We start from the raw sequence: 13,599 nt of genomic DNA on the forward strand, positions 1-13,599 counted from the left end.
AGTTTAGGAATTTTTAAAGGTTAGACTATATATATTTTTATTTTTTTTATTTTTTTTCTGTTCCACCTCATATTCTATCCTTCTTCCCTGAAAATCTTCTGATTTCTTGAATTTGTGCCACTCCAATCTTTATTTGTTGAACTGTACAGAAAAGGGGGACTGAATTGATTCCATTTTATAGTATGTAAGTATATTAACTAGTTCTCCCATTTCAAAGCATTTATCATAGAATCATCTAGTTAGTGACTTTCTTTTGCACATGAATCTTCATAAGGACAAATTAATTTATGTATTGATGGAATCTGAAAAAAGATTGTATTAGAATCAGCACTGTTTAGTAGAATATAACACTACTGTATTCACCTGCTGTTAATTTAGTGAAAGCAAAGTAATTCTGGTACTCTCAAAAAGTGGAAGGTCTGAATTCTTTGTTTTGCCCTTTTCTCAGATTTTGCTTGTTTTTAGTGTGACCATTGAACCTAGTATTTTCCATGAAGTAATAAATACTTACTGTTTTTTGATAGATTTCTAATGTGGCTGTAATGCCAGTAAGTATGCCCATATATATCACACAGTACTTGACGTATTGGACGTGGTATATCATTTGTATTTTTATTCTACCTTGCATGAAGAATTACTAATGAAAAAGCCTTTGAACATTCACTTTCTCTGACAGCAGGAGGCTACAGCAGTGATTGTAGAAATTCTTTGTGGTTGTATTTCTGTTATTGTTGTTTTCTGGATCTTAGGGTAAATTTGCTTTACTCTTCCCTTGCCACTGGCCCTGAGTCCCCAGTCTGCCTTAAGATCACATAAATGAAAATGCTCTCCTGAAGTGTTTTTTGGGTTTTGCATTCCCCTGTTCCTTTCTGTAGTTGAATACTTCTCTCCCTGTAAAGGCACTCACTTTTCTGACCATATATTTCCTAATCTCTGATAGTCTGGATGTACTTCACAGCAGGAGTCCTAAGTTTGTTTGCAAAAGTAAGAAGCCTCAGCCATTCTGATTCTGTGATTCCATTACAAATATATTAGTGTGTATTGAGCAGAAAGGGATATAGGCTGCTTCATTCCTTCTCAGAGAAAGATGTGTGGTGGCTTAGAAACATGGACAGCTAATATTTAATGTATTGATTGTTTAATAATATTGGTTCATGTTGTCACAATTTGTGCATGGACCACTTCGTGATTACCAACTTTGATTAATTGTTCATGTAAGCAGAAATATGGCTAATGTTTCTGGTTATATTGGATGATGTTTGAACATTGTAATGGAGAAGATTTTGTAGGAATTATGTTATTCTTTTTACATAAAAATACAAACAAACAATACTTAGCTCTCATGTTTTTCAAGACTGTTACGTGACTTAGCTTTATAATGTTTCTAAACAGAACTTGGAAGAAAGCAACTTAAGTGCAATTGTAGCAGTACAGGTAAATTGCCTATCAAAACTGCATGGAACAAAGGAATATGGGGAAAATATTTTAGAAGTACTTGAGGATCCATAAAGGCATCATGAATCATGTTGTCAAATTTATTGAAAGAAAACTGCTTACATAACTATGTTAACATCTCAAGAAATTTAATTCTAGATGGATGAGTTGAGTAAGTTGGCAAGTATGTGATTTACATTTAATCTGAAAAGAGCTTTGAAACATTGTTGCATGGAAAGCTCAAAGAGAAGCAGAAGTAGTGTTGGCTGGATAACAGTAATGATAATGATAACACTGGCAGTGAATAATGAACAAGTGACAGATAAGCTAAAATAATTTTTTATCAGTGCTATTACTTCTGGATATGTGAGAAGCATCAACCTGAATCCTCTATGATTTGGCATATTAAATCATAAATCTATTAATGACATGTAGAAGTACATAAATTGAACAACAGGAATTTTGTTGGGCAGATATAAGGTGCAAGTTAAAGACTAGACTGAGGAAAGACTATTCCAGATTGACATAAACCAGGGATTTCTTTCTTACAGTATAATTGAGTAAAACATCTTCTACATAATTTTATTGATAAGAAAGTGAAAATTAATATTAAATTCAGTACTATGGCAAAGACTGTTTTGATTTTTACATGCATATCTAGGTGTATAATTGCAAGTTATGTGGTAAAATGCTGCAAAATTCAGACCCCACCTGGAGTACTGTTTCCAATTCTCGAGCCCCCAGCATAAAAAGGACATGGAGCTGTTGGAGTGAGTCCAGAGGAGGGTCACAAAGGTGATCAGAGGGCTGGAGCACCTCTCCTATGAAAACAGGCTGAGAGAGTTAGGTTTTTTCAGCATGGAGAAAAGAAGGCTCCAGGGAGACCTTGCAGTGGCCTTCTAGTATCTGAAAGGGCTACAGGAAAGCTGGGAAGGGGCTTTTTATAAGAGCATGTAGGATAGGATGAGAGGTGATGGTTTTAAGATGAAAGAGGATAGATTTAGATTAGGTATTAGGAGCAAATTCTTTACTGTGAAGGTGGAGACACTGGAGCAGGTTGCCCTGAGAAGTTGCAGATGCCCCTTCCCTGGAAAGGAAATTGGGCGGCAATGTTGATCTGCCTGAGGGTAGGAAGGCTTTACAGAGGAAACGACAGGCTGGATCCATTGGCCAAGGCCAGTTGTATGAGGTTCAATAAGGACATGTTCTGGGTCCTACATCTTGGTCACAACAACCTCAGACAATACTACAGGCTTGGGGAAGGTGGCTGGAGAGCTAGCTGCCCAGGAGAAAAGGACCTGGGGATGCTGGTTGACAGACAACTTAACATGAGCCAGCAGTGTGCCCAGGTGGCCAAGAAGGTCAGCAGCCTCCTGGCCTGCCTCAGGAATAGCGTGGCCAGCAGGAGAGGTGATCATGCCCCTGTACTTGACACTGGTGAGGCTGCATCTTGACTACTGTGTTTGTTTCTGGGCCCCTCACTACAGGAAGGACATTGAGGTGCTGGAGTATGTCCAGAGGAGAGCTACCAAGCTGGTTAAGGGTCTTCAGAACAAATCATACAAGGATTGCCTGAGGAAACTGGGGATGTTTAGTTTGGAGGAAACTGAGGGGAGACCTCACTGCCCTCTACAATTACCAGAAAGGAGGTTTTAGGGAGGTGGATGTTGGCCTCTTCTCTGAAGTAAATAATGATACAACCAGAGGAAATGGTCTGAAGTTGCAGCAGAGGAGGTTTAGTTTGGATATTTGGAAGAATTTATATGCTAAAAGCATGGTCTGTGGAGGTGGTTGAGTCACCATACTTGGAGGTATTAAAAAATGTGTAGATGTGTAGATGTGTGACACTTCAGGACATGCTCTAGTGGCCAAGGTTGAGGGGGTTTTTGTGGGTGTTTTTTGGTGTAGTGTGTGTGGTTGGTTGTGTTTGTTTGGGGTTTTTTGTGTGTATTGATGGTTGGATTCAGTGATCTCAGAGGTCCTTTCCAACCATGATAATTCTGTGATTCTGTATGTTTCTGTTTCACAGGTTTGCTGTTTAACCAGAAGGTTGATCATGCTGTGTGGTTATGATCAGGCTTTGTTAAAAGAGGAAAACAACATTAACTGAAGTCTAGCTGGAGCAAATTTTAGGAAAAGAAAATAAATTCAGTATGTTGATTAGAACTCAAGCAACTTAAAAATGCAAGAGCTCATGAAATATTGTATGTATGTGCATTTTCAAATGTTACATTCTCAGTGCGTTTACAAGGAAAAAAATCAAGTACTATTGGCTTAGGTAATTGAAATGAAACAGAGAAAATGTCATGGAAAACCTTATAGCAGAATTTTGAAAAGGGGATGTTGAGTAAGTTGCCCACAAGTTTTCTTTTTCTGATGTTAGGATAAAAAGAATAATCTCACACCCTCTGGTGCTGCATATTGTGACAAATGCTGATAGTTGAATTGATCATCATGATTTTATGTTGCTGATATTTACTTGTAGGTAGGATAGCTAACACCTTAGTTACAATGAAGAGACAAAAGTCATTTTCAGGATGTCAGGAAAACTTAGGTTATGGTGTTAAATCTAGTACTTTTCAGTTACTCTGGTTATTTTTTCTGTAGAGTGGTACTTGAGTAGATTACTGTGCTAGAGTAACAACCACACAGTAGGTCAGCTGCACTGCTCTCTTCTATGGAAGATCTGCGTTCCTGCCCATTCAGTTCCACGAGCTGGGCACAGGGATTTATTCTTGATTGAGCCTACTAGTAGAGATACTGAATCTCTGTTGCTTAGGCCAGCATATACTGCTATCATTAGTATTCTATGTCTTTTTTTCAGGACAAAGAAGGAGTGGAGGGTGTATCTGTGGGAGCAATTCTTTCTGACTACCAGAGAGTTCGAGTTGAAGATGTGTAAGAAAATATTTATCTTTATTAATATACATATTCTGTAAAGTGCTTTACTTGTTTGTTTTCTAGATCACATTCTGGAGAAGACAGTTGCTATATTTGTCATGTTTTATGTTACCCAATAAATGCAATCTGTTGAAATAAGTATATTATTTTCCTTTTTTTTTTTTTTTTCCCTCCTTAGAATCATGTTCATCAGTAAAAGTTCAGTAGAGAGCATACTCATTTTTTGATTGCTCTTCAGATCTTTCCCATGGATCTGTTGAAAATACTTTAGAGTTTTGATATCAAAATAATTGACTAGATTAAGGATTTTAATTTCAACAGAAAGCTTACTCAGTTCCAGTGGCTTCAGTGCTGTGGTCAGGTATTTTATTTTTCAGCAGAGCTTTAATACAGAGGAGCATCCCACGACTTGTTATCAGGAATTAAATACCGGAAAATCTTTTTGTGCATATATACCCTTACTTTCTTAAGATCTAAGATCTGTTATCATGAAGCAGGAGATTTGATTTGTCATTTCTACTGTGCACTTTTTAAGTCTAGATAGACTGTGATACTTCTAAGAGTCTTAATTTAAAAAAAGATTATATAATGAGAGTCGTGTGTGTTATGTAGACCAAGATGATTGAGGTCTGGAAAAAAGTATTCACCATATATGTCTGATGAAATGCAAAACCACCTTGTGTTAAAAATTAATTAGAATTTCGTTAGTTCATTAGTTATTTGTTGATGATAAAAGCAAATACCTGGAATACTTTATGAACTGTAAGAACGGTGATGTTAATACTGTGCCAACTTGATGCACATCAACAAGTTATACAGCATGGGTGTTTTCTTTACACCTTACATAGTTAAATTGCAGTCAGAAATAGCTTTTTTTTTTTTTTTCCCCTTACACTTTAAACATTTTAATACCTGCCTAATTATGTTACTAGATATTTTAGAAAAGATTGCCTTTGTTGGTTGTGGGTTTCAGATCTTTTACCCCAGCCAAAAGATTGACAGGACGTCACCATATTTTACACAAACATGATTAATTCCAAAGTTGCTCAGTGGTAAAAAAAAAAAAATGTACATTGATCTGTAGATTTACCCCTTGCAATGAAGCTGTTTCACATAAACCATCCAGTTTGCTTGGATTCAGCTATTTTGTTAGCTAAAGTTAGGCATCTAAATGAACCATTTTGCATTCAGAGTTGGTAAATACTTCTGTTAATTTCACAACTTAGTGCTCTGTTAAAATTTAAGAAAGTAATAACAAAAACAATTGAATTACATGGGTGCTAACTATGGATTTAGTTGTCAACACTGAAATTCCATTTAACTGCAAAGTCTTGATACTAATACTAGTGGGTCTGTTTTAACACATGGGAGAAAGCCAATATATGAGAGAAAGCCCGTTCATTAGGTAAACAATGATAATTGACAAATAAATGTAATTTTTGAATGCTCTGAGCTAGTCCCGTGTTTAAATGTTTTAAAGTTTTTCAGGAACTAGGCATTACACATTTAAGCACCAGCTGATGGTACTTGACAATTTGCAGAAGGGTTACCCATCAATCGTGCTAATTAGTGATTCTCTAATTTGATCAACAATCAAATGCTGTGTATTGAATGCTGTTGAAATATGTATCAAAAGAAATAATTGCATTTACAAGTTGTTCTTTTGTAAGACAAGCTGTATACATTTTCCTGAATGATTCCTTTCTTTGGGTGTTGATCCAAATCTCAGGTTTCTGGAATTTAACAAATTCAGCATATTGTACCAGTGACATGTCCCACATTTGTCATAGAGTTGTAACTCCTGCCTTAGCTAAACTCATAAAAAGTCATCACTCCCTAAGGTATTGATTGCTTTGCATCCTTGAAGGTTTAGGAATGCGTTTTCTCATGGTTTTACTTATGTTCCTATGCAAATTTAAAGCTAGGATATGAGAGAAACTAATTACCTTTAATTTTATGTGATTCATGCTGTCTGAAAGCATAATGCTTGGCTTTATGCATTTTTTTGTTTGTTTTTAAGATGCAGAAGGCTTAATCTTCAGCCTTTAGCTTACCTTTGGCGTAGGAACCAGGAAATATTGCTTAAAGAAATTATATCATCTAACGTTCAAGCCATAATCATAAAAGTGGCAGCTTTTGGTAAGTGTTCAGATTTTGAGTAATATTGTCTACTGAAACTTCCCATGGACAAATCCACAACATAACAGAGAAAACAAAAAATATTCTATATTTTAGGATAAGAAATGTTAATATGAAAAAAATTATTAAAAATTATATGACTGAGTAACAGTCAAGATGTCTGAATATTTAATTTATCTGTATGCAATTCTTTCTTAGAAGAAGCGTGGAAAAGCTGGAAAATAATTCTTACTATCATTGTCATTACATTTATTTTGTAATTTTTTTACTCTAGTTTGTTTTTGATTTTCAGTAAAGATGCATGCATAATTCAGTGGTTCACAGTATTGTCATTTATAGATGATGCAGACTGGTGGCTAGACAATATTATAAAACAACCGTGGAAGTTTTAATGGAAATACGACAAATTAACATCAAACAAGATGTAATTACATGAGGCCAAAACATTTTGTGTAACAACTGTCTTTGAGTTTGTAAAACATGTAGCAAACAGATAGTTCCTCATTGCCTTCAAAAGAATGGTATTTACTATCTAGTGTTTTAGTATACCAGAAAATCAACATATTTTCTTTGTCAAATATGTAAAATGAGATTGTATAATGAAGCTAATCAATATGAAAGATAATGGCCAGTATAAGACAAGACTGTGGCTAAAGATGTACATTTCAAAAATGGTGTGAATAACCTTGCAGTTAGTCTGATGGCTAGTTTATCTGGGCAACTTTCACATTAAATGTCTGTCTTCCTTAAAGAATGCTTTATAACAAAGTAATTTCTCCTGAAATATTAGCCAAGTATTGAATTATAATCCCTTTAGATTGGATTAATTCCATGGCTTTTTGTTTTAGTTAATTCCTTTTTAAAATTATTTATTTGTTCCTCTTCAGCTGGTATAGTTTCTAACTAGTTTTACATTATTACTATTGCTCTCTATAATCTCCAGGGCTGCTAGTGGGATTAGAATGATTAGAAATACCATGTTCATACTCTCATTCACTTGCAGGTAACAAACAATGTAATTTAATAGTGTTTTCCTGAATTTTCTGTATGCTATAGAGCACTTCTTTTTTTAAAATTGGAAAAAAGCCCCTTTGTACATGTAAAGTACTTGTCAGTTTTCCATAAAATAGAATGCTTTAATTCCTTATGCTGACATGAAGAAAAAATAAAAGCCAACAAAGAATATGTAACATGCTTTTTCACATCAAAATTACTCTTCAAATAAAATACATTATTTAAATAATAGGTAAAACTATTTCACAAGTAGCCATCACTGATGACCTGTCTTAGGCCTGATGCAAGATAAGCTTGTCTTTTGTATTCTACAGTCTTAAAAAAACAAAATGCACTAGTTAGTGCACAAAGAGAGCTCTGTGTGCTATTCATTGAAGGAGCAAATACCATAAATATTTGTAGATAGCAATTAGATAGAAAACCTCTCTGAGATTTTTTTTTTTTCCTTTTTATTTTTTTTGGCTACAGGTAAAAGAAAGATCTTATCAGAGTCAATTTCTCACCTGCCTCAGGCAGACATAATTAGATGTAAGCAAAATTAATGGAGCTTGTGTGCTCTGGGGCCATTTTGTAATGCTTTAATAATTGCATGCCTTATTAAAGTGGATTTAAGGTATGGAGGCTGTTTAACATATCAAGTGGCAAAGAAGATAAGATACAGGTTAACTTTTTGCCTCTTAGATTAATGATCAAAGCTGAAGTGCAATGAAAATATTTAAAATAACAGATTTAAGAGTCTAAAGTGTAATGCGTTAGATGGTGTATTGTACAGATGTTAATGCAAGAAACAAATCTTTAACTTAGCTTGACATTCATCAGTGCTGGCATACTTGTACACCCACCTTGTCCTGTCTTCCAGTATTGGCAAGGTAAAAGCCTGTCATTTTATGTAGAAAACACATAATTGTGCAAGTAAATAAGCATTAGTTTAGTACATTTCCCTAAATCCACCGTTACAAATTAATATCATAAATTTTGCCAGTGGCGAGAGTTTTCTATATCGGAGTAGTGTGCTTTTCCAGATGGGATTCCAATTGCTCTCACTTACATGGAAAAGTATTGTTAGCAAGCCTTTTTCACATGCCTTCTGTTGATCTATAAGTAGATCAGCTTTCTTTCATCTAGAAGATATAGCAGAGGCTTTAATAATGAGAGAAAAACACTCCATCTAGCAGCAAAACTGAGCTATTTAAAAAAAAAAGGAAAAAAAAAAGAAAAAACCTGCTTAGCTTATGCATATAAACATTGAGTTTTATTTAGTTTTACTTTACTTATATGATCAATTATATATAAAACTTGCTAAGCATTAGCACAAAAATTTAAGTACCACTATGAATTTTAAAATATTACAAGCTTCAGTCCTCATGTATATATATATGTATATAAGAATATACTTACAATTGATTTTATGCCATGCAGTTGAAATGTTTGTCCTCTGTGTTCCTAGGGTTTTTTTAAGAGCAATATTCACTGATAAAGTTTATATGTGCTGTTAGCTTGAGAATATAAGATCAAATTTCTATATTTTATGGGATTAATATGCATTATTAAATTTAAACATTGCAGTTTCTTCCCAGTTTGGTTATAGTAAATTAATGATTTATTATTGAAATAAATACCTGAAAAAATTAATTATGAGATCAGGTAATAGAATTGCTTAGTTGAAAAAGAAAAACTCTTTCATGGTTAACTTTGAACCACAGGAGAGAAATGGTACCATAACTATATTCAACTGTGGACAATAATAAAAGCTAAAACTTCATGTAAGGGCCGATTAGTAATCCTCAGCCTACATTTGAAGTGGAGCTCTTAGGCCATGGCTACATCCTTTATCTTGTAGGTCCATCCACTACAAGTGCTTCTAGACCATAAGTGTGCTTAGCCATGGGTAGAGTTGAAATCACAGGGGCTGTGGAAGCCTCAATTTTGAGATGGTGTGGGCCCTAGCTGCTTACCCAGGCTATTTCACTCGAACAATGGACTAACAAACTCAGGAAATGTGGGATAGAAAAATGGACAGTGAGCTAGATTAAGAACTGGCTAAACTATAGAGCCCAGAAGGTAGTGATCAATGGTGCAGAGCTCAGCTGGAGGGCTGTAGCTAGTGGAGTCCCTCAAGGATAAGTACTGGGTCCAGTCCTGTTCATCGTCTTTATCAATGACCTTGATGATGGGACAGAGTGTCTTCTCAGCAAGTTTGCTGATGATACGAAATTGGGAGGATTGGCTGATTCACCTGAAGGCTCTTCAGCTGTTCAGCGAGATTTGGACAGACTGGGCAGAGAGGAACCTAATGAGATTCAACAAGGGCAAGTGCAGATTCCTTCATCTGGGAAGGAATAACAGCATGCACCAGTACAGGTTAGGAGGCAATCTGTTGAAAAGCATCCCAGTGGAGAAGGTCCTTGGGGTCCTGGTGGACAAGATGTTATCCATGGGACAACAATGTGCCCTTATGGCCAAGAAGGCCAGTGGTATCCTGGGATGCATTAAGAAGATTGTGTCCACCAGATCGAGGGAGGTTCTCCTCCCCCTCTACTCTGCCCTAGTGTGACCTCACCTAGAGCATTGTGTCCAGTTTTAGGCTCCCCAGTTCAAGAAGGACAGGGATTTACTTGAGAGAGTCCAGTGAAGGGCTACGAGGATGATTAAGGGACTGGAACACCTCTGTTTTATGAGGAAAGGCTGAGAGACCTGGGGCTTTCTAGTCTGGAGAGGAGAAGACTGAGGGAGGATCTAATTAACGTGTATAAATATATGAGGGCTGGGCATCAGGAAGGCAGGGACAACCTTTTTTCACTTGTGCCCTGTGATAGGACAAGGGGCGATAGATTCAAGCTAGAGAATTGGAAGTTCCACCTCAACATGAGGAAGAAGTTCTTCACTGTAAGGGTTTCAGAGCCCTGGAACAAGCTTCCCAGAGACATTTTGCAGTCTCCTTCTCTGGAGAATTTCAAGACCTGTCTGGATGCATTTCTGAGTACATGGATTTGGTCCTACTTTGGCAGGGGGGTTGGACTTGATCTCCACTGATGTCTTTCAATCCCTAACATTCTGTGATTCTGTAACAAGTCCTTAGGGAGGCATTGCCATCTCCTGTCTGTCCTTAAGTTCCTTCTCAAAATGAGCTGTCTGAAGTACATTTATTTAACTTGACTCATTTGCTGTGAGAAGCTCCTGGCACTTGCCTCATGAGATCAAGAATATCGGTATACTCCTGCTGTACATAGAATCCTCTGAAAAGCTGATGGTTCACGGATGTACATGCTTTTGTATATGAGCTTTTAATTTAGAGAGAGTGAATGTTACCTCTCAGTATAATAATCAGTACCTGGAGCTTTATTTTATTTTTTAAACCTAACCACCTACATGTCTGCATCATTTGTTACTTGCATGCCACTAGTATACAAAAGTGTCTGACTTAAATTGATTGCCAGGTTCCCATTAATTTTCATGGAGATAAGATTTACTGATAAAGTAGTACAATAAAAAAGAACTAGCACCACACAGTTCCTGGTTGAGCTCCTGAGGGTGTAATTTAGTGCTACAGATAATCTGATCTAATAATGAGTTGCTGCCAAAAGGTTGATCTTTTCTTCCACCTTCTAGCTGACTCTTCAAAACCACAAGTCTCTATTTGTTTTTTCCCTTGTGGAAGCTCCGGTGAGATGGTGTGGCTGCATCTGGGTGATCCAGCAGAGAGGTTCTGCTTTTTTTGTGTGTGCAGGGAACTTGCAGTGTAGATGTCATGACTGCATGGAGGACAAAAGTCTCTCTTTCAGTAGAAACCTTACCACTACATTGGGTTGGCTGTAATGTCAGATCATATCCTGAATAAAATTGGTGGTTGTGTGAGTTTTGTCTTGAACACATCATCTATGCGATGGAAAGGAACAGTATTCTCTGAAACACGTGTCTAGTTTTTAGTACTGAGTGATCTTAAAGTCGTTATTTGGGCTACTGAAGGAAGTGATTATATTGTCATCACAGAGGAACATAACTTGCTTCCTCTAAATATTTAAAAAAACTTCTCAGACACTTCACAAATGTAACAGAAGGAAGCAAGGAACATTTTGTGAAGAAATCAATACAGGATCCCAGTTGTTTTCTTGCATATTTTGCTTCCTTATTACTAAATTAACTAACCATTGGCATTATGCTTAGCTACTTCAGTTTATTTAAAAGTGATCATTCCATTGCTTATTTCTTGGGCAGTTATCAGGCACTAGAGCTGTCATGAAATCTATTACAGTCTTCAGAACTTTTGTTCTTGATAACGTTTGGTTTTATAATAAGAAAAACTTATTCTGTTTATTGTAATGTGAAGTGGAACATAAAATGACTGATAATATTTTTCAAAGTACTGTCAAATTCTAATGATTGTCTATTCTGTTAGGAATAATGCATTATAAAAAGTAGCCTTAGAATTTTATTAGAAAAATTATCTCTCAGCCATGCTCATGTTTTACCTTTTATATGCATATGATAGTTTATAATTAATTTTATTGTATTTTTTTTCAGATTATAAATTCAGATTATAAATTTGCTAAATTTACACCTATCACGTACTTCAGGAAATATATTCTTATTAGTCTTTCCTCCCTTCCAGTCCTTGTTTCCTAGCTAACACTTAATACTGTCACTGAATTTTTAAACAAAGCTACCAAAGTTTAGTTGGTCATTTAGAGTTTAAGTGCGTTTGGCACTTATTCCCTAATGCAATTGTCTACTACCTCATTTATCTACATCTTTCATGTTATTTGTGATAAAAGAAAATGTACAATACTTGTATGTTCACTAGATGTATGAAAAGACCTGGCAACTGATACAAAAACAAGTAAGCCATTTTGGCTCAGGCCCATTTTATTTCTAAGGGAAAAGATTAACATGGGAAAAGACCAATATAGAAAATTGGGAATTGTATGCAAGATCTGTAATCAATCAGAATTAGTTAAGGATTTATGAAGAGTATGATGCAAAAGAGAGGAGTAAGAGAAAAGAGAACTGGGAATGGGCTTTTTAAAGTATTAATTCAGACCATAGCTGAAAGGTTAGAAAAATAATATGAGAGAGTATTCTTTGCATTTGGAATGTTACTTGCACTGACACTTAGATATGAATGACAGATGCTTCGTTACCAGTGTAAGATGACATTTCTGATAGACCTTTTGGTGCATGGGTATAAAGAAATGTTTGAAAATAAAAGTGTGTTACAGAAAAATAAATGAGATTTTGTGACAGTATGCATAAGTAAGTATTATTTGTTGTTCTTTAATGTTGAGTAAGATTAAAGTTCTGGATGCACATTAACTATGCAAACTTCTATATGAAACAGCGTAAACTCAAACTTTTAAAGGCACACTTGTATAGTTAGAATCATAGGTGCTTGTTCTCCAGATCTCTCTGATCTGTCTTAATCTGATACTTCTTTACTGCTGTGCCCTTTATCCTACTGCAGGTGATCTGATTTTCCCTGTCCTACGTCTGTGTTTGTCCATTTGGGGACTGTGACTTTTTGCAGGTTTATAATTTTTCTGCTTGGGGATGGCTTTAATGAAAGTGACACAAATTATACCACTTGTACCATACCTCTCTCTTTGCCACTGAATCAAATTTCAATCCTTTTCTTCAAAGATGAATGGCACTAGAACTGTTCAAAGCATGGAAATACCAGAATTCTTTGTCAGGGACAAAACAGCTTGATCTCACTCCATGAAAATCAGTAATTTTTTATTGTCTAGTTAGAATGACAGAAAAAAAGACCCATTTAAAGTAGAGACTTTTACCTTCATAAATAGCCCTATTTTCTCAGATCCAATTTTAAGATGAGTGGTTGCATCTAAACTTCATACTCCTTTGCTTTCTCTCCATGTTTCTGTATCTTAAAGGTCCCATCACCTCTTTGTGACCTTTGTTTTCTTCCTGAAAAAGAAATTGAAAGGAGAAAGAGTCTAATTTTGGTTCCAGAAATCTTAAGTCTTAACCTTATTTTATGGGAGAAGTAAAAGAGTAATAAGATGTGCTTTTTAAATGGTAAGGTAGGTTAGTTAGGACAGGATGGAGGTTTTTCCCTGTATAATCAACAAATAGTTAAATAACATGGGGGGGGGG

The 13,599-nt window shown here is 35.7% G+C and overlaps 1 protein-coding gene across 1 annotated transcript in view; it reads left to right on the forward strand.

Moving 5' to 3' along the window:
* DPH6 (diphthamine biosynthesis 6) overlaps positions 1-13,599 on the forward strand; it is a 188,686-nt gene that overhangs the window by 36,970 nt on the left and 138,117 nt on the right. Inside the window, exons 4-5 of the mRNA XM_010007704.1 lie at positions 4,259-4,332; positions 6,356-6,474. Of these exons, the coding sequence (XP_010006006.1) occupies positions 4,259-4,332; positions 6,356-6,474 (193 nt within the window). The remainder of the gene's footprint in view (positions 1-4,258; positions 4,333-6,355; positions 6,475-13,599) is intronic.

Source organism: Chaetura pelagica, unplaced genomic scaffold (genome assembly GCF_000747805.2).
Source record: "Chaetura pelagica isolate M959 unplaced genomic scaffold, ChaPel_1.0 scaffold70, whole genome shotgun sequence".
In the NCBI taxonomy this organism is placed as follows: domain Eukaryota; kingdom Metazoa; phylum Chordata; class Aves; order Apodiformes; family Apodidae; genus Chaetura; species Chaetura pelagica.